Source organism: Acinonyx jubatus, chromosome D1 (assembly GCF_027475565.1).
Source record: "Acinonyx jubatus isolate Ajub_Pintada_27869175 chromosome D1, VMU_Ajub_asm_v1.0, whole genome shotgun sequence".
Classification (NCBI taxonomy): domain Eukaryota; kingdom Metazoa; phylum Chordata; class Mammalia; order Carnivora; family Felidae; genus Acinonyx; species Acinonyx jubatus.
The window spans coordinates 54,398,190-54,422,614 of record NC_069390.1 but is presented as its reverse complement, the minus strand read 5'-3'; the positions used below and the strand labels follow the sequence as shown (position 1 = coordinate 54,422,614).

Sequence of the window (24,425 nt, the reverse complement as noted above, 5' to 3'; positions counted from 1 at the left end):
ATACTCTGAACCTCAACTTCCTCGACAATAAATAGGGAATACTAATAAAATTACCATCACAAACGTGAGACTCAAAATGCTCTTTTGAATCACAGTCACTTATCAAATGTACTGTATCAATTTTCACATGAGATCATTAAAACCATACAGTTTTAAATTACCTATCCCTATAGCACAAATAATGGAGAAATGGAACCAAGGTGCTCAGTACAGCATGGGCTGAGTTCAGGATAGCGTAGGCAGACCTGGGTTGGAATCTGCACACAGCCCCTGCCACCGCCCCCTCCCTCACAAACTGGAATCCTAGAAAAGTTACTCAACCTCTCTAGCCTCAGTCTCCTCAAGTACAAAGTGCAGCTAATCTAAGAGGGCTGCTATTAGTAATGAATGAGATAATGCAAGTAAAGGGCTTTAAACAGGAGCTGGTTTACGGTAAGGACTCAATAAATAGTAAGTTTTTCTATCGGTAGCTCATTTCCTAAACCCTATTTTCTCTACACCTCTCCAAAACTATAGAAGCACTTAGCAAAGCCTAAATTACTTCAACAAATAATGAAAAGACAAAAGAAGAGGAAAGGAATGATGGTTGCTATTCCAGACCACTTATCATGCTAATGGCATCTGATATTGGAAAACACAGGTACAATATCCTGAAGAACAAAACCACAGCATACGCAATCTTTCCAAAAAAGTGGCAAAGAGCACCAATTGTGTCTTAGTTAGGCTATCCACTACCCTTTTATAATTTGGGCCCTACAGTAGTTTACCAAGCAGAAAGAGCTACAGGAAGGCAACTCTGATGCCACATGCAAATCACTACTTCTTTGTAAACCCAACCTTTATTTTTTCAGCTCAAGCTCATCTCTATTATAAGGATTTCACTGACTCCTCCTAGCAGACTCAACCACTTGCCCCACTGAATTTTTTACACACTTCCGATAATAACAATTACCTAATAGAGTAGAGCTATTTGCATGCCTCTTCCCTACACTCTAAGTTGGTAAAGATCCCGTCTTACATTGCCAGTGCTTAACACACAGACCTCCATAATTGCAAATTACAAGGATGGATTTCACCTTCTTTTTCACTAACTAAGGCTGCTAAGAGACAGCTGGGTAGACTTTAGTAGAAACTCACATAAACTAAGTCTACCAGACCAGACCCCTGGTTTTTGTTTGTGTGTTTGTTTGTCTGGGAGAAGGGAGCTTGAAGGGATTACTAGCTGTTCCAGCTTCTCAGAGTTATTTTCTCAAACACACAAAAGATAGAACCAGTCCATACAGAGTTTCCAGACCACAGATTATATCTTTCTACGTAAATAAAACAAGTAACAGAAGTTTCTGGGATGGATGCTAGTGGTTACATATAAAGTTGAACTCTAGGCACGACACTCTAATAAGTCTGTAGTATAAGCATATTATACAACTAGAAGCTCTCAAGTTCTTAAAACAATAAGGGAAGAAAAGCGAAGAAGCAAAAATAAAAACTGTCTTACATCAAAACTTTAAGTTCTTTTCCCCTCTGCCAATTCTTTTTTGCTCTTTATCTCAATGAACCCTGATATATGTAATTGAAATCAGGCTCCCTCAAAGGAGGGCTCATGACTAACAAACCATACGTAATAACTTCAATACTGTATTTATTTTTTCCAGGGCACTTTCAACTATATATATCACTGAACCACAGTCAACCGTAATCACAGAAACTTAAAACTGGATGGGGCCTTGGAGGTCATTTCCACAACCACCCCATATCACCAACCAAGTGGTATCCAAACACCTCTAGTGGTTGAGAGATATAGGTCTAAAATGTTTCCTTAAAAATCTCCCCCTGCTCTAACCACCTGTCAGTTTCTCAGTCTCTTCCTGCCACATTAATAACCCCAATCAAGTAAACCAAATCCACCAAGTCATCCTACCACCAAGCAACAGTCTTAGCTTCTCAAGTACACTTCTACTCCCTTTCTCTGAGCCTCACCCCCAATTGTCCCCAGTCACCCACCTCCAATACACAGCCAGAGCCTCTTAGATTCTGATCCCTCAGAGATCCCACTGGTGGTGGGTGGACCCCTGACAATCAACCCCCTTCCTCCTATCCCTCTGAGTTGTCCATATGCTGTCCTATGCAAGGCTATAAGCAACCCTTGCTATGAATGTACCTTTGGCCTCACAATAATCTCCCTTTCCTTTCTTACCTTCTATTTACTTCTCAGCGCTATCCCTTCATTCCCTTTAAACTCAATGTCTCTTTCCTCCTAGTGATTCAAGGACCACCGGTAATTCAATACATCAGTTGTTAAATGTCCATTAGACAGGTAAAGGGGACATACACCCTCAAGGAGCTCACCCTCAAAGAGCTCAGAGGTCTAGAAAGAGCCAGAAATAGAGAATCATTTACCCCATTAGACTCAGCTCCTCTGGGAAGCCTTCCCTAGCTCAAATTGAACTGGCCCCCTCTTCTCAGTGCCACCACTATACCTCTGATGCTACGACTAGTTTTCCTTCTGTGTCTCCCACCACTAGGCTGTGGGCTCTTCTATGGAAGGGCCCCTATGTCTCTAGCACTTAACCCAGGACTCAGCACAAACATATGTAATGTTTGTTAAATGAGTGAAACGATGAATTCCGGTATACAATCATTCATTCTTCCATTAGGTGCACAAAACTTTATGACACATTATGTACCAAGTCCTAGAGTGTAATGATAAATAAAACAGTTCTTACATAAAAATAACTCTCAACACTGTAATACTAGATTAGCACTCTTCCCTGGTGTGCGTCCCCAACCCCCACCCCAAACCAAACCGGTCTTCTCCTACAGCCAAAGTCCGGCCTTCCCACGCAGAAGTCCACGCCCCTCCAACTCAAGCTACCCCTCAGCCCTTCAGTCCTACCCCTACGACCCCCAGTTAATAATCTCAAATCTAACGCCCTCACTTCTTTGGCTTCTCTCCCTGTCCTCAATCTCCACCCCTGAGGTTACTGCAAGTCTTCTATCCCCATGACCGCCTTTCAGTTCCGGAGTGCAGGTTACCTCTGATTTCCCTCTCCGCGCACCCGCCCCCCAGTTGGCTCCTTCCTTCTCAGGGTCCCGCCTCCCCTAGGACCTCACTCCCGATAACCTCTCCTCCCCCTCCCTTCAGGTTTAGGCTGAGCCTCTTCTCTCCTTGACTCTCAACATTTCTTACCTCATCTAGCTCCCGTTCCCCGGCAGCACCTCCTCCAACCTCCACCTCTAACACTGCCGCCATCTTCACAGCTCTCCCCCTCCCTCCGGTCCCCGCGCGAGCCAGCTGCTTCCGCCGCTCAAGTGCTCCTAGCCAATCGGCGGCGCAGGCTCCGGCAAGGGGCGGGGCAACAAGTCAGGCCGAGCCTTGAGCGGTACTAAGAGACTATCTACCTGCTGCTCACTTAAAGGTCAAGGAAGGACGGTTTCCATGCGCTTCTAAGCTTCCTGGGGGAGGATTCTTGGAAAATGAGAAATTTGGCTTGGATTTTTTCAGTGCAAATATTTCACCAATTCTCCCCTTGGGAGCGCCAAAAAGAAGGGTCTCTACATCGTCAACTTTTGCGACGCTCCCTCACTCTAAGCTCCAACGAGAGAAGCCTGGAGGCTAAGGACTACATTTCCCAGAATACATTGACTCTGACCCGGAAGTTTAGGTTCCGCGCTGTGGACAGATTTGTAGTGAGTAGAAATTTGCATAAAATATAACTAAAAATATACCTTTAAAATAGATATAAAACATACATAGATGCACACGAATGCATTTTACTGGCTATATCACATGTCTTCTTGCCTCGGTGGGAATCATTTTCCAAAAACAGCGGCTTCTTGAGGCCCCAGGACAAATTCCCGGAATTCCGGAGGCGGAGAGTAGTGCTACGAATCAGAAGTCGGAGGTCAGAGGGCCAAATTGGCGGGAGAAAGGATTTTGTGGTCAGAGATCTGAGGCTGCGATGGCTCTTCCAGGTCCGTTGTTCCGGGTGAGGGGCTTTGAGGGTTGTTGATGGGGGGGGGGGGGGGGCAGTTGCAGAGAATGGGTAGCGGTCAAGGAATGTACAGAACAGCGCGTTCCGAGAGGGGGAAGTGCCTCCATGGCTTAGTCTCCCGAAGCGGAGAGCTGAAGAGTCTCGCACGTAGTAGGTGCTTTGAGGGGCCAAGCTGAATGAATATTTACTAAGTACCCACCATGTAAAAAGGGTTTTGCGTACATCGGGAAGCCATTGATGATTCCTAATAGAGGAGTAACAACGAGAAACAAATTTAAGAAGATTGATTTGAGAGGGGAGAACAAATCAAGAGACTTGTATATTTAGTTGAACATTTGTTGCGTCTTTACTATGTGGTGGGCTCTAGGGGTATAAAGGTGAATGATTTAAGGCACCACTCATGCCCTGGGGAGCATCCAACGTTCCCGTACTAACCTATTTTGTGCTTGCTGCTCCGTTGCCCTGTGGTTGCATTCTAGTTGTTTCACGTGTTTGTTGGAATCTCACCACCTGGTCCAGATCCGTTCCCTGCCCACTGCCCCACAAGCCCATCAAGGGCATCAGAAACAGTCTGACTTCCTGCAAAGATTTCCAGAGAACCAGCCATGGCTAGTTTGTTTTTCTTTTGTTCTCTCCTTCAGGAGTAGCATGAGGATTCTTTCTCTTCTGGAAGCTGACAGGACCAAAAAAGGCAGTGCCAAAGTGGTGACAGAAGAGATCTTAGGAGAAAGTATTTTTGCCTTGTACTTGGGATAGCTGCTGGGCCCACAATGGCTCCTGTAAAGATTAGCCACATCGTATCATTTTCCTCTCAGGTATGTTAAATTAGCAGTTGTGATTTTTTTCTTGGCAACTGAAAGAAGTGACAAAAGTAGGAGACTTGGCTGCACTTTCAGGAAACTCCCAGTTTAATAGAAGAGACATCGTCCCTTCTTTGGGAATCCAAAGTCAAAGGAGGACACACAGCTCTTGCCCTCAGGTTGTTCCCAGAGCAACGCAGGGTGCATAAAAGAAGTGTTCCTGGGAATTGAAAGTAGAGAGGAAACAACTTCAGGATTCCACCCTTAGTTTGAAGGGAACTGGCAAACCCATAGGCCCAAAGTCTGTACCAGGGTTCCTAGAAGGGCAGTTTAGTTACTCTGTCATTGAGAGCACACCGGGACATTCAAGGTCATTCCTGACCTGTGAGGACATCACCCCCACCATCAAAAGTGATCTCAACCTCCTCCCTAAAAGTTCACTTTTGAGAAATTCCAATTATCCAGATTAGATCTAGATGCTGAGGCCTAAGCCCAGGATTTATACCATGTGGTGATTCTTAAGAACTTCCCACCCTTTCCTTTGCTGTCATTTCTATCCATACCTTTTCTCCCCACTCTTCTTCACCTTCTGTTGCTCTAGTTTTTCTCAAAGGATGCCATTGGCATTTTGGGTGGGATAAATCTGCATTTATAGCAGTATCATTTACCTGATGAGGTATTTAGCATCCATGGCCTTCAGACCCTAATGACAGTAATGCTCCCTGGTCATGATGACAGTCAAAAACATCCCCACTCATTTCAGAAGGACTCTTAGAGAGCCTTTTGGAACTAATATATCAACTCCTAAGTGAAAGAAAATAAAAATTGCCCATATCCTTCTTACCTACATAGTCAGCCTAAATGGTTTTCTTCAAAGATTGAGTCTTATAAAATGCTAGAGAATGTTACTTATCATCTAACACTGAGGTTTTCAAACTGTTCTATGGGCACCCACTTCTAATTGAAGTGAGGTGGTGCATGTATGTCTCTAGACCCCCCAACCTGTGTTTTAACCAGAGCTCTGGTTTTTTTTGCTGAAAATACACACACACACACACACACACACACATTTTAGTGTAAGATTTCAGCTAAAAGGAAGGATTTTATTGCTAAAACAAAAAACAAGATTGAAAACCATGAGTATAGACTCCCTCCCCTTTACTTATGGATGAAAGAATTTAGATCCAGAGAGAGAAAGTAGTTTGCTCAGGGCCTTGCCACCAAAAAATATCTAACTGTGGGTTAGAACCAAGAATTTCTCTCTCGGTGGGTGCCTGGGTGGCTTAGTCGGTTGTGCATCTGACTTTGGCTCATGTCATGATCTCACAGTTGATGAGTTCGAGTCCCACACTGGGCTTGCTGCTGTCAACACAGAGCCCACTCCAGATCCTCTGTCTCCTCCTCTGCCCCTCCCCTGCTTGTGCTCTTTCTCTCTCTCTCTCTCTCAAAAATAGTTTTTAAAAATTTTTCTCTCTCGGTATTGCTATTGTTGCCTTGGAACAAATCACTTTATTCCTACCCATTAGTTGTAAACTCAGAATAAAAATCCTTGCCTTTCTTTTCTCATAGGGCTACTTTGAAGATAAAAAAATGTCTATGAAAGTACCTTGTAAATGAAGTGAAATAGCATAGTGTGGCAGTTAAAAGCCTGGATTCAGAAAGCTAGATGTTCTGATTTTGGTTGGTTATTTGGCTTTGTGGCCTTGGATAAGTTTCTGAACCTAAGCTTCAATGTATTGATCTGTTAAGTAAGAAGCAATAATAGCAACTAAACTAAATAGTAAAGTGTTAGGAGGATTAAATGAAGTGGTTTGGTAAATGAAGGAGAGGTAAATGGTCTGTAAATCCCTGGTACATGATAGCTGTACTTTTATGGACTCCCATCTAGTGGTTCTTCTATCATGGTAAAATGCCTGGAAAGGTTTCGGAATGTAGGAATCCCTCATTCATGGGCATCCTTTTTACCTTTCAGTTCAGTGAGGTTCCTGATTATTCCTTCTCTCTCTGACTTAGGATCCCAAGTATCCTGTGGAGAACTTGCTGAATCCAGACTGTCAGAAGGGACCTTGGCTCAGCTGCCCTCAGGACAAGAGTGGGCAGCTGAAAGTGGAACTCCAGCTGGAGAGGGCAGTGCCCATTGGCTACATTGATGTAGGTGAGTGAGTTCTCTGAGGTCTAGGAATCTGTGCGGGAGATGCAGGAGTCACATTCCCCTCCAAGTGCTCCATAATGTCTCAACTTGGTCTAGCTGAGCACTTTTCATGGAATAAGCCCTTCCTGGTCTGAAGGTGAGATGTGGCCCAGGTGCCCTTCTCAGGTGTATAGTGTTGGCAAACTCTGAGGTTTCCGTTCACATAGAATGCAATGGGAGGGGCACCTGGCTGGTTTTAGTGGGTAGAGCATGTGACTCTTGATCTTCGGGTTGTAGGTTTGAGCCCCACATTGGGTGGAGAGATTACTTAAAAATAAAATTTGAAAAAAAAAAGTAGTGGGAATGGTATTCCCTGAATTATTTAACGTACGTGCCCTGCTTTGATCTGAATAGTCTGGGTGAAGCCTTAGGATGCTGACATAATTACAAATGCCAACAAATAGAACCTGTAAGCACGTATAAATATCATTGTCAAGAGGATGCTGGGGGATGGGCTCTGCAAACTAATCTGGGAAGTCTCCATAGGAATTTGCGGGTTGAGAAGGTTGGCCTTAGCATTCTCTGGAGTAGAGAACTAACAAAGACCATTGGCCTCAGCTCTGTAGGGCTCCCTAGCAGGGGTCTAATAGAGACAGAGATTAGCACTGCCTGCCAGAGCCAGAGGACAGGGAAGCAGCAAGTCTATTGAGTCAGGGAAGGTTTCTAGCTGGGAGGACCACTGTGAACCTTCATACTGTCATTTTGTGGACTGAGGTCTTATCCACTTCAGTTGCCAGTTCACTGTGTTCCTTGACCTTTCTGGGCTTCCAACCAGCTCTAGAATGGAAGAATGTCCTTTTCCCACCCGATACCTTGTGTGCAATCAGGAGAGCATCTGTCTTCCCATCACCCTTAAATCCTTCTCTCAACCTTTTGTCCTCAGGTAACTGTGGCTGTGCTTTCCTGCAAATTGATGTGGGCCGTTCTTCCTGGTCCCTGGACAGACCTTTTGTCACCTTGCTCCCTGCAACCATGCTTATGTCCCTGGCTGATTCAAAGCAGGGGAAAAACCGCTCAGGGGTCCGCATGTTTAAAGATGGTAAGGAAGGCAAAAACAGAAATGGGAAATGGACAGCGAGAGAGACTATAAGAAAGAGATGCAGTCATGCTAAGCTAGACAACCCACTAGAGAGGGCCATGGAGCTGTTAGGTGGAATGGTGGGAGGGGCCTGTGAAGGGGCTTGGTCGTATCTGTGGGGGTATGGGGTAGGTGGTGAGTGAACAACTACTGGTATGTTTGTGTGAGTTCTCTGTGATGACAGTATATGGGAACTGAGAACATTTATGCACTATGAATTATATTTACACATGATTCGGTGGAGCCTGATGTAGAGCCCGTATTTGTGAGTAGTGTTTTATTTGTATAAATGTACATTGGTGTGAGTACGGTAGTCGCCCTTTATCCACGGTTTCACTTTCCATGGTTTCAGTTACCTACAGTCCACCACAGCCCAAAAGCAGATGATATTCCTTCTAACATATTATTAGAAGGTCAATAGTAGTAGCCTCCCTGTGTCACAATGCCTATGTCATTCACCTCACTTCATCTCATCACATAGGCATTTTATCATCTCACGTCACCCCAAGAAGAAAGGTGAGCAGAATACAGTAAGATATTTTGAGAGAGAGCGAAAGAGAGAGAGACCACATTCACGTAACTTTTATTATAGCCTGATGTTATAATTGCTCTGTTTTATTATTGTTATTAATCTCTTCCTGTGCCTAACTCATAAATTAAGCTTTATCATAGGTGTGCACGTATAGGAAAAAACATAGTATATACGAGGTTCGGTGCTATCTGTGGTTTCGGGCATCCACTGGGGGCTTTGAACATATCCCCCACAGATGAGAAGGGACAACTGTATAAGTGTTAGTGTAGAATAAATGTTTATATAAGTGATGGAAGGCTACAGGATGGATATGGTTAGATAGTATATAGTGCTTCCTGAGTTCCAATCCATGCAAATTTCTGTGTTCACTAGGCACTGCAGAACAGACATAAGATCTGATTCCTGGACTTTGGGGACTTACAGTCTAATAAGGATTTGTCTGTGTTGGAGCTGAGGTGTTTGTAATGTTGTGAAGGAACCATGATATGGGAGGGGCATACAAGGTACAGGGGATGAGGTGCTACCACAGAGTGCTGGGAAGTAAAGGTGAGAAGGGTTTTCAGTATTGCCATGTCACACAGTGACTATGGAGGCCATGGAGTGTTGTGAGGGAGGTGGAGGTCTCATGGTCCAGGAAGAGCAGATGTAGCTCATCTGATCCACTGGGCGAGTGGTCACCTCAGACCCCAACACTACAGGTACCTCCTGTTTAAAATGAGACATTGGGGGCACTTGGGTGGCTCAGTCAGTTAAGTGTCTGACTCAGTCTCAGCTCAGGTCATGATCTTACAGTTTGTGAGTTCAGGTTCTGCATTGGATTCTGCACTGACAGTGTGGAGCCTGCTTGGGATTCTGTCTCTCTCCCTCTTTCTCAGTCCCTCCCTCACTTGTGCGCGCTCTCACTCTCTCTCTCTCTCTCTCTCTCTCTCTCTGTCAAAATAAATAAATAAACTGGGGCGCCTGGGTGGCTCAGTCAGTTAAGCGTCCAACTTTGACTCAGGTCATGATCTCATAGCTTGTGGGTTCGAGCCTCACATCAGGCTCTGTGCTGACAGCTCAGAGCCTAGAGCCTGCTTCAGATTCTGTGTCTTTCTCTCTGCCCCTCCCCGGGTCATGCTCTGTCTCTCTCTCTCCTTCAAAAATAAATAAACATTAAAAAATAAAATAAAGTTTAAAAAAAAACTTCCATAAGTAAATTGACACATTGGCAAGGTTCCTAGAGAGGTATAGAATGAGGATGTGCTGGGAACAGTGTGGAACCATGACGGAGGAGCGATGGTGGGAAGGCAAGGCACCAGGTCTGAGTGCACCTTAACTGGCCTGCTTAGCACTGCCAAACCCTGAGCACCAAAGCCTAAGGGGACAGTTACTGATGGCCTCCATTCCTTTTGTTGGAGTTTAATCTGTATAGTCCCTGTCTTTCGTCTCCTCAGTATTGACCTTCTCTTTCTTTGTCCCTCCCATTCACACATTTCCTCTGCCTCTCATTTTCTTTCTTTTTGTCTTCAGAAGATTTCCTGGCTGCGGCCTCAGGTGAGCCCTGGGATCGACTTCGCCTGACCTGCTCCCAACCCTTCACACGTCAGCAGTCTTTTGGTCTGGCCTTCCTCCGGGTGTGTTCCTCCCTGGACTCCTCAGATGACCCTGTGGGGGATCTCTCTGCTCCTGGGAGCACTAGGCTAAGCCAGGTATGTACAATGGTGGAATAAGGACTTCATATTTTCCTACTTTTCTCAGTTTCAGGTTAGAAGACTGGGGCTTGATTGAGGGATAAGCACAGAAACCCACCTTCCCCCCCACCACACACACACACACACACACACACATTCAAGTAAAAACAGAAATGGGCTTGCTACTTTTCCTTACAGCTAAGAGTGAATGCCTCTCCATCCCTTTTGCCCTTGGGAGATTCAAGGCAGTGAACCTTCAGTGCAGTGTACACAAAGCTGTAGGGCCATTGGTTCTTTAGCAAGAATGAAATTTCTTTTTGGATTCAGACTTAATCCACTTTACCTTTAGGTTCCCGTGGGCTACAGCTTTCATCAGACTTTTCCTTCTAGCACCTGAAAGTCCCAGGGCTCACTTACTATCTCTCTGTCATTGTTGTTGCCTGACCCACCTGCCAAGAAAGCCAGTTATAATGTTAGATATGTGTTCTGCAATTTCATTTGTTTTCCTGCTTTCTCTCCCTGTACAACACACACATGCTGCTAAGAGAAGATGGATAGGTATCTGGTCAGTTTGCCTCCCCTCTTCTCAGCCAGTTTTCTAGTTATTTTTTATTCCTCAGCCTATTCTGAGTCCTTCTGCTTTCTTGTCACTGTGTCTTCATTTATCTTTCCAGTACCCTCTACCATAATTCACTCACAAACAAATACAAAGATGGAATCACACAAAGCAAGAGTTGTACAATTCTAGAGGTCAAAAATACTTAGAGATTATCAAGCCCCAGCCACCTCATTTTATGTGTCAGCTAGGGACACTTGCATATTCAGATTCACAGTGAACCAGAGCAGAAGACGGACTAGAAATCAGGTCATCTGTCATTATACCACAGTGCTTCCTATGCACGTAATACACCTCTAGAAGCTCCAAACATCCGGGGCACCTAGTGGCTCAGTCATTTAGGTGTCTAACTCCTGGTTTCGGCTCAGGTCGTGATCTCATGGTTTGTGGGATTGAGCCCCACGTTGGGCTCTGTGCTGTTGGCTCAGAGCCTGCTTGGGATTCTCTGTCTCCCTCTCTCTCTCTCTCTCTCTTTCTATCAAAATAAATAAATAACTGTAAAAAAAAATGAAGTTCCAAACATCTGACATAACCAAAAGAAGTTCAGTTCCAGGAGTGAACATTACAAGTGTCGCTCTTGTTGAGGTTACTGAGAAAAACAGACCGAGCATCAGAAGACAAAATGGAGGAGGAAGAGGAGATACTTCTGTAGTACAGCCTTGGGAGAGACCCAGAGAATGGAGACCAAGTAAAGCCTGGTCTGAGATTTCCTCCTCCTTCATGGGAAGGGCTAAAAAATGCAGCAGGACCAGTGGAAGCCGCTCCATGTGCTCTGCCAGGTTCCAGTATTGTGGTGCCAGGGGGCTGACACGAATGGAGCTACAGCCCTGTGGGCCTGGCCTCAATAAAATGGAAGCTTTGTAAGAATAGGGACCTGTTTGTCTTGTTCCATACTGAGTCCTGGCAGCTGGAACAGTGCCTAGAACAAAGTAGGCTTTTAGAATAACTTACCTTTCAGGGGCAAGTTGTAGATAGGATCACCACCATAAAGTTTACCATCCAAACTGAGACATTTGGAGAGGAAAAAGAGTGCTATTAATTACATGGAGACAACAGTATTGTCCCAGGCAAACCAGGACATACGGTCTCCCTAATTATAGGCTAAATAAGGGCTTCTTTTGGCCATCTAAATTACTCTGCACCTTTAAGACCAAGGAGGGAGTCAGCAACTCCAGAGCCATAATGTTAGAAGGACCTTGAACATCAACAGCAGAGTGAAACGTATTGCACATACCTCAGTGAAACCACAGGGAAAGAAATTCTAAAATGTGTCTACAAGAGAGGGTTGATGCATGGAAACAGATTGATGGCACTCAATTTTATAATTTAAAATGTCTAAAATTTAAGGTGTATTGTTCTAATGGTATATTATAGTGAAAGCAAAACATACGGGCTTTTAACCCCGTGACATAGGGTCTTTTATGGCACTGGTTTTCCAGTTAGGAAACCGAAGCACAAAGAACTTTAGTGAGATGTTCCAGGTCACACTGCTAAATAAGTCTTAGAGTGGATTTGAATCCAGGCCACCTGACTCCATGTAACCTGTGCTTGGAAGCTCAGTTCCTAATGATTAATCTCACTTAGAGTTAAATAAACCATAAATTCTCCACACCCATCTAGTTACCCTTTCTAGTGGTATTTGTTCTAAAGTATATGAGACAAGGTAAAGAAAAAATAGAAGCCCAGGAAAATTAAAATATTTCTAAATTAATGCTGCATCCAAGATGAGATTGTAATGGCAATTAAAAAATATTAAACGGTACAAGATGAGATTGTAATGGCAATTAAAAAATATTAAACGGTAGGGGCACCTGGGTGGCTCAGTCGGTTGAGCATCCGACTTCAGCTCAGGTCATAATCTTGCAGCTCTTGAGTCCAAGCGCCACATCGGGCTCTGTGCTGACAGCTCAGAACCTGCATTCTGCTTCAGATTCTGTCTTCCTCTCTCTTTGCCTCTCCCCTACTCATGCTCTGTCTCTGTCTCTGTCTCTCTCTCTCTGTCAAAATAAATAAACATTAAATAAAAAATTTTTTTAAAATACTAAACGGTAAATGTGATTACATACATACGTAAACAAGCTGTGAATGTGAGTAAAAATACTACTTCTCATGTTTGCAGAATGAGGCCAAAATCATGCTTTACAAGAAAGATGTTTACCTTTAAAAGAATCTCTGAGGGGCGCCTGGGTGGCTCAGTCGGTTAAGCCGCCGACTTCGGCTCAGGTCATGATCTCGCGGTCCGTGAGTTCAAGCCCCGCGTCGGGCTCTGTGCTGACAGCTCAGAGCCTGGAGCCTGTTTCAGATTCTGTGTCTCCCTCTCTCTGACCCTCCCCCGTTCATGCTCTGTCTCTCTCTGTCTCAAAAATAAATAAACGTTAAAAAAAAAAAATTAAAAAAAAAAAAAAAGAATCTCTGAGGGGCGCCTGGGTGGCTCAGTCGGTTGGGCGTCCGACTTCGGCTCAGGTCATGATCTCGCGGTCTGTGAGTTCGAGCCCCGCATCGGGCTCTGGGCTGACAGCTCAGAGCCTGGAGCCTGATTCGGATTCTGTGTCTCCCTCTCTCTCTGACCCTCCCCTGCTCATGCTGTGTCTCTCTCTGTCTCAAAAATAAATGTTAAAAAAAAATTTTTTTTTTAAATAAAAGAATCTCTGATAGGGGCGCCTGGGTTGCTCAGTTGGTTAAACGATTGACTTCTGCTCAGGTCATGATCGCATGGTTTGTGAGTTCAAGCCCCGCGTCAGGCTCTGTGATGACAGCTCAGATCCTGGAGCATGCTTCAGATTCTGTGTCTCCCCCTCTCTCTGCCCATCCCCTGTTCATGCTGTCTCTATCAAAAATAAATACATATTTTAAAAATAAAAGAATCTCCAATAGAAGAATCAACTGTAAATTAAAGACAAAGTTTTTTCATTTTTTTAAATTCAAGGGAAAAAGGAAATTTGGAAAAATAAAAAAGGAAATAGGTGCAGGTGAATTGACAGATAAATTGAATAGACAAAATAGAAACCGTAGCACATACCACATAAATAAAATCTAGGTAGAAATGATCTCTTGCATGATTATCGCACTTAGAAATTTTTGGAGTTAGAAGTAGAGAGGTTTATAAAATGCCTGTGATAGTTACATGGAGAGGCTAATGGTAGAAATGAGACTTGAGGTATCCATACATACATACACACATACACATCTCTTTCTATAAATGGCTAGAAATGGTGGCTTAAATTGGTAGGTTTTTAGTTGTAGGTGAACAAAATTTTCACAAAATAAATCATACTGGAAATTAAATAATATTATTAATATTTAGAAGATAAAAATGATAAAAATGTCCCCAAAGAGTTCAGAAGAGAACTATTCTTAACTACGGAGAAATATATGGGTATGCCTTGTTTCTTTCATGTAGGTGTATAAAGAGATAAGTGATTGCAGTTTTGTACCTACATGAGTGAATTTTATATATGTACAGATTTAAACTACAGCGTATATGCTTTCAAAAGTTCGCACATGATTATTAGTCCCATGACCCCGTTTTTCCCAACAGCATATATTTGATTCTGGGGACTTTCAGGATCATGACAAAACCCTTAGCATTGAGGAACTAACTATACAACATTACTGAATCTCGTATCTTAGAGCTGGAAGAGAGTGTGCACACAAGCAAAGGTACTGTGTAAAGTTATAGAAAACATGCTTAGTCATTAAGCTGAAGTCCTCAGGTTTGGGAATAGCCCTGGTACAGGTGGCAGCGTCCCCTGGTGGTGAATGTCTGTAGTTCATATTGCTCCATTTTCTTCTCAGGGTTCTGATGCTCAGGAGTCTGGTCCAAGCCCCTGGCTGGCTAATCCTTCCATTCGGAGGACGTTCTTCCCAGATCCCCAAACGTATGTAGCTACCAGAACGGAGGTCCTTGTCCACTTCTCAGTTCTTTCTCCCAAAAAGAGAAAGGCTACCAAGTCACTCACAGGCACACAAGCCCTGCCTGGTTTCCCCCCACTTAATCACAACCTCGGGACCTAACCCTATCTGTATATCAAACTGGCTTTCTTGGTTAGAGGTCACTGACTTAGGTAAGAGGAATGGAGTCTCTTTTCTGAGTGAAACCGAGTGCTCTCTGTTTCCCTGCAGGAGCACCAAGGAAATTTCAGAGCTTAGGAATATCCTAAAGCAGCTGCAGCCAGGGGCTTTGGGACGTTCAGCCTGCATGGTACTTTCAGCTGCCCGCAGGGTGCCCCCCGTGAGTATGGCAAGCACAAAAAACATCCAGGCAGAACCAGGTCCCAGTCATCCAGCCAGCACAGGTGAGTCCCCATGACCTACCTTTGGCTCCTTGCTCTCCCTGGCACCATCCTTCCTCCCTGAATCCACTGCTGCTATAGAAGGGTGGCTTACAAATGGGACTTCCTGTGGGAGAAAAGACCGTTGTCAGTGTCTTGTTACCAGAGGAGAAATCAAATACTATATAGTAATTGAAATCAGGAATCCTTATTTCTTCGGGCCTCAATTCCCCCATATTCACAATGAAGGAATTAAACCAAATAGTATTTCGGCCTTTTGCAGTATTAATGTTTTGTGATCACTTCAGAAAGACAGTTAAGTCAGGGTGATGGTGTATGGAGCTTGTTGGGGAAATAAAGTAGGGGAATAGCATGGTTTTATCACAGAGGAAGAAAAGATTCAGCATTTTGGAGCTCCTACGTAGCTCTAGACATTGCTAACACACTTCTACTAACTTAACTATTTAATGTTCATAACAAATTGTGAAGTAAATACTGTTATACTCATTTTACAAAAGAATCTGAGGTATTTCTGAATCACACAGCTAATAAGTGGCAAAACCAGGATTTGAACCCCAGAGTTCTTGTTCTTTTTACTGTTCTAGATAGCAAAAGAGAAAACAAGTAGAGTTCTCACTGAAAACCTTTGGTTTCACTCATTGCTTCACTGGGAAAATTTTTAAAAAGGAAACAGGTGATTTGTCATTTCAAAGAACTGACCAAAATTACTGAAATAGTAAGGATATTATCTCATGGCAGAAATAGGGTACATTGTTTGTCTACTGTTGCACGATGAATTACCCCAAAACTTGGTAGCTTATGATAGTATTTATCATTTTCAGTTACTCATGGTTAAGAATCCGGGCATGACTTAACAGCATCTTCCAGCTCCAGATCTGACACAAAGCTATAGTCCTTTCAAGGCTCCACTGGAAATGATCTGCTCCCGAACTCAGTCACATGGTTGTTAGTAGGATTTAGTTCCTCGTGGGTGGTGGTGGGACTAAGGCTTCCCTCAATTCCTTTGCCATGAGAGCCTCTCCCAGGAGCATCTCACAATGTGGAAGCTTGCTTCATCAGAGTGAACAAGCTAGAGGGCAAGAGAGAGCATGCTAGTAAGAAAGAAGTCAGTCCGGGGCGCCTGGCTGGCTCAGAAGAGCATGTGACTCTTGATCTTGGGGTCGAGAGTTCAAGCCCTATGTTGGGTATAGAGATTACTAAAAATAAATAAACTAACTAAAAAAAGAAAAAAGAAACAAGTCGGTCTTTTATAACCTGATCCCAGGAGTGGCATCCCATCACTTTTGCCATATTTTATTCATTAGAAGCAAATTACTAGGTTCTGCCTAAATTCAAGGGGAGGCATGACTACCAGGAGGCAGGAATCAATAGGAGTCCTTTCAGAAGCTGTCTACCATATAAGGAAGGATGTAGTTTATTATTTTAAGAGACAGAAAATGGGAAGGAGCTAACCTTTTGGGGGCACCCAGTCAGCTGGACACTGGAGCTATGAAAGTACCTACAAACTTTCTATATAACTCCTAACTCCTATATAAAGTGTTTCATAAGTTCTGAATAGCTAGACAAATGGCTGTTGCTGGATTTTGTTGCCACTCATTTGACAGATATCTGAACATCTCTGTTCAAGGCTCCATGCTAGGTGTCAGGGATTCCACAGCACAGAAAATAGCAGTTCTCCTACCCTAATGGAGAGGCATCTCCATGTAATATAAGTAAGTCTACAACTGCAAACTGTGATGAGTACTTCAAAGGCAGAGCATAATAGGATGATCGGATTTAGATTAGAGAATTCAGGGAAAGTGCCTCACAGGAATTAATATTTCATATGAGACTTGACGAGTGAGAAAGAATTAACCAGGAAAAATGGATAGAAAGACTATTCTTTTTTTTTTTAATTTTTTTTTTCAACGTTTATTTATTTTTGCGACAGAGAGAGACAGAGCATGAACGGGGGAGGGTCAGAGAGAGAGAGAGACACAGAATCGGAAACAGGCTCCAGGCTCTGAGCCATCAGCCCAGAGCCTGACGCGGGGCTCGAACTCCCGGACCGCGAGATCGTGACCTGGCTGAAGTCGGACGCTTAACCGACTGCGCCACCCAGGCGCCCCAGAAAGACTATTCTTAAAAGAAAGAACATCATGGGGCGCCTGGGTATCTCACTGCATTAAGCATCCAATTCTTGGTCAGCTCAGGTCATGATCTCACAGTTCATGGGTTCCAGCCCTGAGTCTGACTTCTTGCTGACAGTGCGAGGCCTCCTTGGGATTCTCTCTCTCTCCCTCTCTCTCTATCCCTCCTGTATGCATGTGTGCTCTTTCTCAAAAATAAATAAATGTTAAAAAAGGAAAAAGGGGCACCTGGGTGGCTCATTCAGTTGAGCATCTGTGAGTTTGATCCCCGTGTCTGGCTCCGTGCTGACGGCTCAGAGCCTGGAGCCTGCTTCAGATTCTGTATCTCCCTCTCTCTCTGCCCCTCCCCCTCTGTCTCTCTCTTTTTCTCTCTCTTTCTCTCTCTCTCTCAAAAATAAACATTTAAAAGCAACAAAAAAAGAAAAAAGAAGGAACATCATATGTGAAGGGCTTTTTGTTAATGAGCTAGATTTAATGAGTATTTCTAACACAGAGCTCAGACCAGAAGAGCAAAACTCAGAGAATAATGTGGGCAGGATGAAGAGACGGAAGGTGCAAGCTCACAGGTGAGTAGATCAACCTGAAAGAGCCAAATCACCTCCCCAAACCTTATTGTCCACCTACACCTGTCCTTCCCCCACTTGTGTCTTAGTTAGATCACCGAGTACCATTGTGTCTTGATCTCATGGTCTAGACCCAGAGGGTAGTAGAGAAAAGATGTCCTTGTCCACATGTTGTCAACTAAGCAAGGAGGTAGCTCTGTAGTAAATCAGAATCTGAAGATGGGTACTCTGTATCTCATGGACTTCATTAAAATTGAAATCTTTTTCTGCTTTAAAGAACACTACCAAGAAAATAAAAAGACAAGTGACAGAATATGTGAGAAGATATTTGCATATCATATATCCAATAAGGGACTTGTTTCTAGAATAATAGAGAAAGCTTACAGCTCAACAATAAAAAATAACCTAATTTTTTAATGGACAAAAGATCTGAATAAACTTTCCTCCGAAGAAGGTAAACAAATGGCCAATAAGTACATGAAAAAATGCTTAATATCTTTAGCCATTAGAGAAGAGCAAATCAAAACCACAGTGATCACACCCACTAGGATAGCTGTAATCAAAACGACAATAGCAGGGGTGCCTGGCTGGCTCAGTCGGTGGAGCATGCAACTCTTGGTCTCAAGGCTTTGAGTTCAAGCCCTACACTGGGTGTAGAATTTACTTTAAAAATACATTACAAAAAAGAAGAAGAAGAAGACAATAACATGTTGGCAAAGATGTGGAGAAACTGGAACTTTCATACATTGCTGGTGAAAATGTAAAATGGTGCAGCCACCTTCATAAACAATTCTTCAAAAACCTGAATATAGAGTTACCATAGGACCCGACAATTCCGCTCCTAGGAATAGACCCCAAAGAACTGGTAGCAGGTGTCCACACAAAAACGTATAGTCAAATGTTCACAGCGGCATTATTCATAATAGCCAAAAAGTGGAAACAACCCAAATGTCCATCAACTGATGAATAGATAAGCCAAATGTGGTGTATTTATACAATAGAATATTGTTCAACCATTAAAAAAGAATGAAGTACCAACACACAATATGGATAAGCCTTAAAACATGCTAAGTGAAAGTAGTCAGAAAAGACCACACATTATATGATTGCATTTACGTGAAATGTCCAGAATAGACAAATCCATACAGATAGAAAGTAGATGAGTGGTTGCCAGGGTCCTGGTTAGGGTGGGTGTGGGAGTGACTACTAATGGGTTTAGGGGTTCTTTTGGGGGTGATAAAAATGTTCTGGAATCCGATAGTCGTGGTGGTGACACAACCCTGTGAATATCCTAAAAATGTTGAATAGTATAATAGGATGAATTTTATGGGCTGTGCATTATATCTGAATAAGAAAAAATAATTTTAAAAACCTGAGAGAAATAATAGAACTTCTGTTCTCAGATGGTCAAGGTTAAGTGACCTCCCTCAAGTTGGGTACATCAAGTGGGAAAACCAGGACTCCAACCAGGGCTTTTGGCTCCACATCAATGAATCCACACTCTTCTGTCCTAACTGGAGGCTCCTTTAGCCTTTGTGGCCTATTATTAATAGCTGGTCTTTATTCTCTGTCACAGGCCTTTATCCAGCTCGAACTCTCGGCCAAACCGGAGGGGGATAGCAAAGGCAGGGCAGAGAGAACACCAGCGACCCCAGGCCCAAAGCAGTGGGGTCCAGGATAGTGCGCTGTGCCCCATCTGCTCAGGTGAGCTGCTGGGGCATAGGGGTTATTGTGGGACTGCTAGGTATCCCTTGAGGCAGGACTAGGAGACCTGGGAATGCTGCCAGGGAACATTCGAGCTGGGACTCCTGCTCTTCTCCACACACATACAAGTCTATATTGAAGACATGTTCACATTGTGTTGGCCCAGCTGAGGCAGGGACACAGGCCCTGTCCCCAGGAGAAACATGAAACAAAACAATATAAAATACTAGCAGAGAGGGCCTAGCATTTCCTTCACAGCTTTTTTTCTCCATGTCCCAGTTAGAATTCTAAGTCCCTGTTCAAATGGTACTTATTTGCCAAGTCTTGTCTCATCTTAGATAATCTGTCCCAACCTGCAACCCTGCAGCATTCTCTGATTCCCCAGCGCTTAGCACTTCTCCCTTCTGCTTTGTGTCACAGTTGCTTGTGGCCTTAGCTTATCTTTACCCTTGACCTCTACAGTCCAGAAGGACAGGCCTGGGTTTACACCCCTCAGCTCCTGGCACAGTGTAAGGCATACAGTAAACCCTTGATAAATGTTTGGTGGATTCATGAGCGGATAATGTCAGGAGTAGACTATCCAGCCAGAGTAAACTTCCTGCAAAAACAGCCCGCACTGGGAGCAGGCCCAGCTTTGCTAACCTCCTTCTCTCCCCCTTAGGCTCCTTCAGCATCAAGGTTCTTCCCTGGCATGCTGCGACTTGTGGAGAGACCTCCCCACCTCACCCAGCCTCTCCCTCCTCATCACCATCTTCATCGCAGTCTGTACTGTGGGTGTCCTCCCCGGACAGCTCACCACCCACTTCCTGGGTCCAGTGCCCTTTATGCCAGTTGGACTTCTCAGCAGGAGAAGTAGAAGAACATGCCAGCATGTGTGGGGAGTTCCCTCAGGCATGAGCCATGAGGTCCTGTGGTTTTGGCCCCCCTTTCCTCAGTGACTAAAACTGGGGAATGGATCTCTTGACCGAGGAGAAGAGCTAATAAGGCCAGGCTGCCCTCTCTCCTTCTCTCCACTCATTCCCCCAGGACTCTGCCTCAGGGTACCTCTGGGCCCAGCCTGCTCTCCACTCCCAGTTGTCAAGGCTTCTGTCACCATGGCACCCTGTTCTCCCAAAGACAGTTCCATCCTTTTCCCCTTTGGAACTTCTGGGATAGAATTGATGATCTCTCTGGGGCTTTGGGGCATAATCCAGAACATCTTCCTCTCAGTGAGTGATGAGCATCCTCATGCCCATTTTCCTGAAAGGAAAACTGGACCCAGTGAAAACAGATGGGACCCTGTGGTATACTGGGAAGTTGAGTGCTTTTTGAGCTTAACTCCCAGTATCCTTGGTGGGTTCCCTCCCTACATACAATCAAGTAACAGTGTTGCTGTATGACCTTAAGCAACTTGAGTTCTTCATCTTGGACTCAATTAAGCATCCTGCTTGCAGAGCAATTCCAGAGATCAGATGGATTAATGACTAAGGAATAGTTCTAGGCTTGGCTATGGAACCTTGGACAAAACCCAGTCCCCACCTGTACAATGAGGCAGTTGGACCAGAGGGTCTCTAAGGTTTCCTCCACCTATAACATTCTAACTTCTATTCCCACACCTTCCTTGAGCAACTGTGTCCTCTCCCCTTTCCCAGAAGTTTTCACTGTGTGGTATTCATCAGTTCCTCTGGTCTCCAGGGTACAGGGCAAAGGGGGAGCAGCTGGTCCTGGCAAAGGGAGGGCCAAGGGCGGGGTTTTGAACTCAAGTGTAGGAAAGAGGAAGCTGGGCACAGTCAGGGGAGTAGCCAGAGCAGTTCAGTCCTTCGGTCCCTGCCAGCCTAGGTGGGTGCAGCCATGGACCTCCTCACGGTAAGATGCCCGTTCTCCTACCATCCCTCATCCTGGTCCCATTTCTGACCATATTAAAACAGTAGATTGAGCCACAGGGACAGTAAGGATATCCTAGCTGCCATGGAGGTGATGAACATTGCCATGTTGGTGGAGGAGAGCCCTTGGAGTCCCGAGCCTGGGCCCAGAGAGGAGCCCTGGGGGTGGGCTAGGCCTGGTACAAGAGAAGGACAAGACAGCATTGAGGGAGAAATGCTACCGAAAGCAGGATTGGGCAACGCCAAGGTAGGTTGGTGGGGAAGGAGCATTGGGATGTTCTAGGAGGCCAGGACAGAGCTGAGGGGCTTGGAGAAAGCCCAGTTCAAAGACCCTCCTGTGTGGACATGTCTGGACCTGTCCTTCGGAGGCTCTGGGACTCTCAGAGGGATGAGCAGCTGGAAGATGAAGTCAACAAGATGGGAGCTGGGTCCTGGGCAGATCCTGTGGTAGATTCCGAGCATGGCCCCGTCCACCTGCTTTAACCTACCCTTTTTCAGGGTGCCCATGCTAGCCCAATGTGTGCAGGTTCCTGTGAGGGTAGAAGTTGTGCTGGGGAAGGGATCCCCAGCCAGACCCAGGCCTGGCACTGCCTTTAAGGATCTACACAATAAAGTGGTGACTAAGAAAATGTTGGTAATCTTCAGTGCTGCTGGCCTTTAAGATGGAGGCAGGTAGCCGTAAACCAAGGAATGAAGGGAACATAGCTCTAGAAGCTGGAATGGGATTTTCCCTTAGAGCCACCCTCTCCTGCCAATACCTGGACTTTTTAGCCCAATGATACCAATTTCTGAATTCTGACCTCTAGAACTGTAAGAATAAATTTGTATAGTTTTAAGCTAATGGTTTTTAAAAAGAGAAAGATGCTTTTTTCAAGCAAGACCAATTTTCTTAATATCAGTATTTCAGTAAATGAGATTATTTACTAAAAGCTTACAAAATCTATACAAGAAACTACTATGGTATGAAAGGGTATTTCCAAAATGATTGATTCCCAAAAAAACATGGCAATGAAATTTATCCCCTACACAGACATAATTTTGGGGGGACATTCATGTCATTATATAAGATGATTACATTGGATAAAACATATATACTAAAGTGTAGGATGTACATTTGATATAGAGTTTAATTTCAGATAAAGGTGGTAGCATTGTTAATTTCCTTCTTAAAAGAAGAAAGTGGAATCATTTATTTGTATTATTACATCCCACATTTTTGATGTTTCAAATAAGTAAAGATTCCAGAAATCCAAAACTAGTAACAATAATTCCTATTTGAGTTGAGAAGTATCATAAAAGTAGTTAAGAACACTAACTCCTAAGCCAGACTACCTGGGTCCGTATCTCATCAAAGTGGCTTAGCATGTCTGTATGTCAGTTTCCTCTCCTGTTGAAGGGAGTGTGATCACTCCTACCTTACAGGGTTATTGTAAGGATAGTTACTGTACTTGTGAAGTGCTCAGATAATGAGCATATATAGGCACTACACTAAATGTCCTTTGAAAGCAACACTGTTAGTATGTGTTTGGGCTAAAGCAAAATAGAACAGTGGCTGGGTTGAGGGCTTAGAGATGGAAGAGTGAGGGAGGCCTCAGAGCAAAGGGGGTTGGAGACTGGGGATCCCACCCTCTCCATCCTTTATCCAGCCACAGCCCAACTGGACGGAGATTGTCAACAAAAAGCTAAAGTTCCCACCTCCGCTCCTGACTGCCATCCAGGAGGGCCGCCTGGGCCTAGTGCAGCACCTGCTGGAGTCCGGGGTGGAGGCTTCAGGCAGCGGGCCAGGCGGGCCCCTGAGGAACGTGGAGGAGGCCGAGGACCGCTCCTGGAGGGAAGCTCTCAATCTGGCCATCCGGCTGGGCCACGAGGCCATCACTGATGTGCTGTTGGCCAATGTCAAGTTTGACTTCCGGCAGATCCATGAGGCACTGCTAGTGGCAGTGGACACAAACCAGCCAGCAGCGGTGCGTCGCCTGCTGGCCCGGCTGAAACGGGAGAAGGGCCGCAAAGTGGACACTAGGTCTTTCTCGCTGGCTTTCTTTGACTCCTCAATTGATGGCTCACGCTTTGCCCCTGGTGTCACTCCACTCACCCTGGCCTGCCAGAAGGATCTGTATGAGATCGCACAGTTGCTCATGGACCAGGGCCACACCATTGCCCGGCCCCACCCAGTCTCCTGTGCCTGCCTTGAGTGCAGCAATGCCCGCCGCTACGACCTGCTGAAGTTCTCCCTGTCCCGCATCAACACCTACCGCGGCATTGCCAGCAGGGCCCACCTCTCGCTGGCCAGTGAGGATGCCATGCTGGCTGCCTTCCAGCTCAGCCGGGAACTCAGGCGCCTTGCACGCAAGGAACCTGAGTTTAAGGTTGGTTTCTCATACTTTCTCCTGCCCTTGGCCCCCTGCATCTGTCCTTCCACATGGTCAGGGGTAGGCTCGTGGTGGGTGTTCCAGGAAGTGGAAAACAACAGAAAGATAATGAGACCTAGTTCTGTTCTCAGTAAATCTCCATTTATATGGGAAGAGAGCCATCACTCTAGGGCCACCTAGATTTATGGGGCAGCACAAACCCCACCCTAGGGATGCCCTGGGTCTGTCTGAGGAAGGAGGGAGAGCACAGATAGGAAAGCAGCTAGACAGACTTAGAGATGACATTCAGTGGGACCCGTCCCTTCTTTTAAAAAAATTTTTTAATGTTTATTTTTGAGACAGAGAGAGCATGAGTGGGGGAGGGGCAGAGAGAGAGAGACAGAATCTGAAGCAGGCTCCAGGCTCTGAGCTGTCAACACACAGTGCAACGCTGGGCTCGAACTCATAAACTGAGAGATCATGACCTGAGCCAAAGTCAGATGCTTAACTGACTGAGTCACCCAGGCGCCCCTGGGACCCATCCTTTCTGAAAACCTGTGCGGCCCCATATTGAGCATTGTGAGTTGGAGCCTCGAGCTTGTGATCGGCAAGAGTGAGGTGGACAAGCCACTCCTAGGATGCTCAGCT

At 44.9% G+C, this 24,425-nt stretch overlaps 2 protein-coding genes across 8 annotated transcripts in view; one reads left to right on the top strand and one right to left on the bottom strand.

The window, feature by feature from the left end:
• The window catches only part of RNF121 (ring finger protein 121), a 79,534-nt gene extending 75,647 nt beyond the window's left edge, over nucleotides 1-3,887 (bottom strand). For 2 of the 4 annotated variants that reach the window (XM_027039722.2, XM_015062103.3), the window contains exon 1: nucleotides 3,188-3,305. In XM_027039722.2, coding sequence (XP_026895523.1) covers nucleotides 3,188-3,250 — 63 coding nt within the window. In that variant the 5' untranslated portion in view covers nucleotides 3,251-3,305. Of the gene's footprint in view, nucleotides 1-3,187; nucleotides 3,306-3,726 lie in introns of those variants that run through there. The other 2 variants (XM_027039724.2, XM_027039723.2) reach the window with 2 other exon arrangements.
• The window catches only part of XNDC1N (XRCC1 N-terminal domain containing 1, N-terminal like), a 37,782-nt gene continuing 17,190 nt past the window's right edge, over nucleotides 3,834-24,425 (top strand). Inside the window, exons 1-14 of one of the 4 annotated variants that reach the window (XM_027039743.2) lie at nucleotides 3,834-3,972; nucleotides 4,634-4,807; nucleotides 6,806-6,947; nucleotides 7,867-8,022; nucleotides 10,103-10,281; nucleotides 14,675-14,757; nucleotides 15,002-15,174; nucleotides 17,794-17,866; nucleotides 19,440-19,567; nucleotides 20,229-20,337; nucleotides 20,415-20,419; nucleotides 20,864-20,890; nucleotides 21,226-21,242; nucleotides 23,076-23,795. In XM_027039743.2, coding sequence (XP_026895544.1) covers nucleotides 4,763-4,807; nucleotides 6,806-6,947; nucleotides 7,867-8,022; nucleotides 10,103-10,281; nucleotides 14,675-14,757; nucleotides 15,002-15,174; nucleotides 17,794-17,866; nucleotides 19,440-19,567; nucleotides 20,229-20,337; nucleotides 20,415-20,419; nucleotides 20,864-20,890; nucleotides 21,226-21,242; nucleotides 23,076-23,795 — 1,857 coding nt within the window. In that variant the 5' untranslated portion in view covers nucleotides 3,834-3,972; nucleotides 4,634-4,762. Of the gene's footprint in view, nucleotides 3,987-4,063; nucleotides 4,143-4,633; nucleotides 4,808-6,805; nucleotides 6,948-7,866; nucleotides 8,023-10,102; nucleotides 10,282-14,674; nucleotides 14,758-15,001; nucleotides 15,175-17,793; nucleotides 17,867-19,439; nucleotides 19,568-20,228; nucleotides 22,524-23,075; nucleotides 23,796-24,425 lie in introns of those variants that run through there. The other 3 variants (XM_053203630.1, XM_053203631.1, XM_053203632.1) reach the window with 3 other exon arrangements.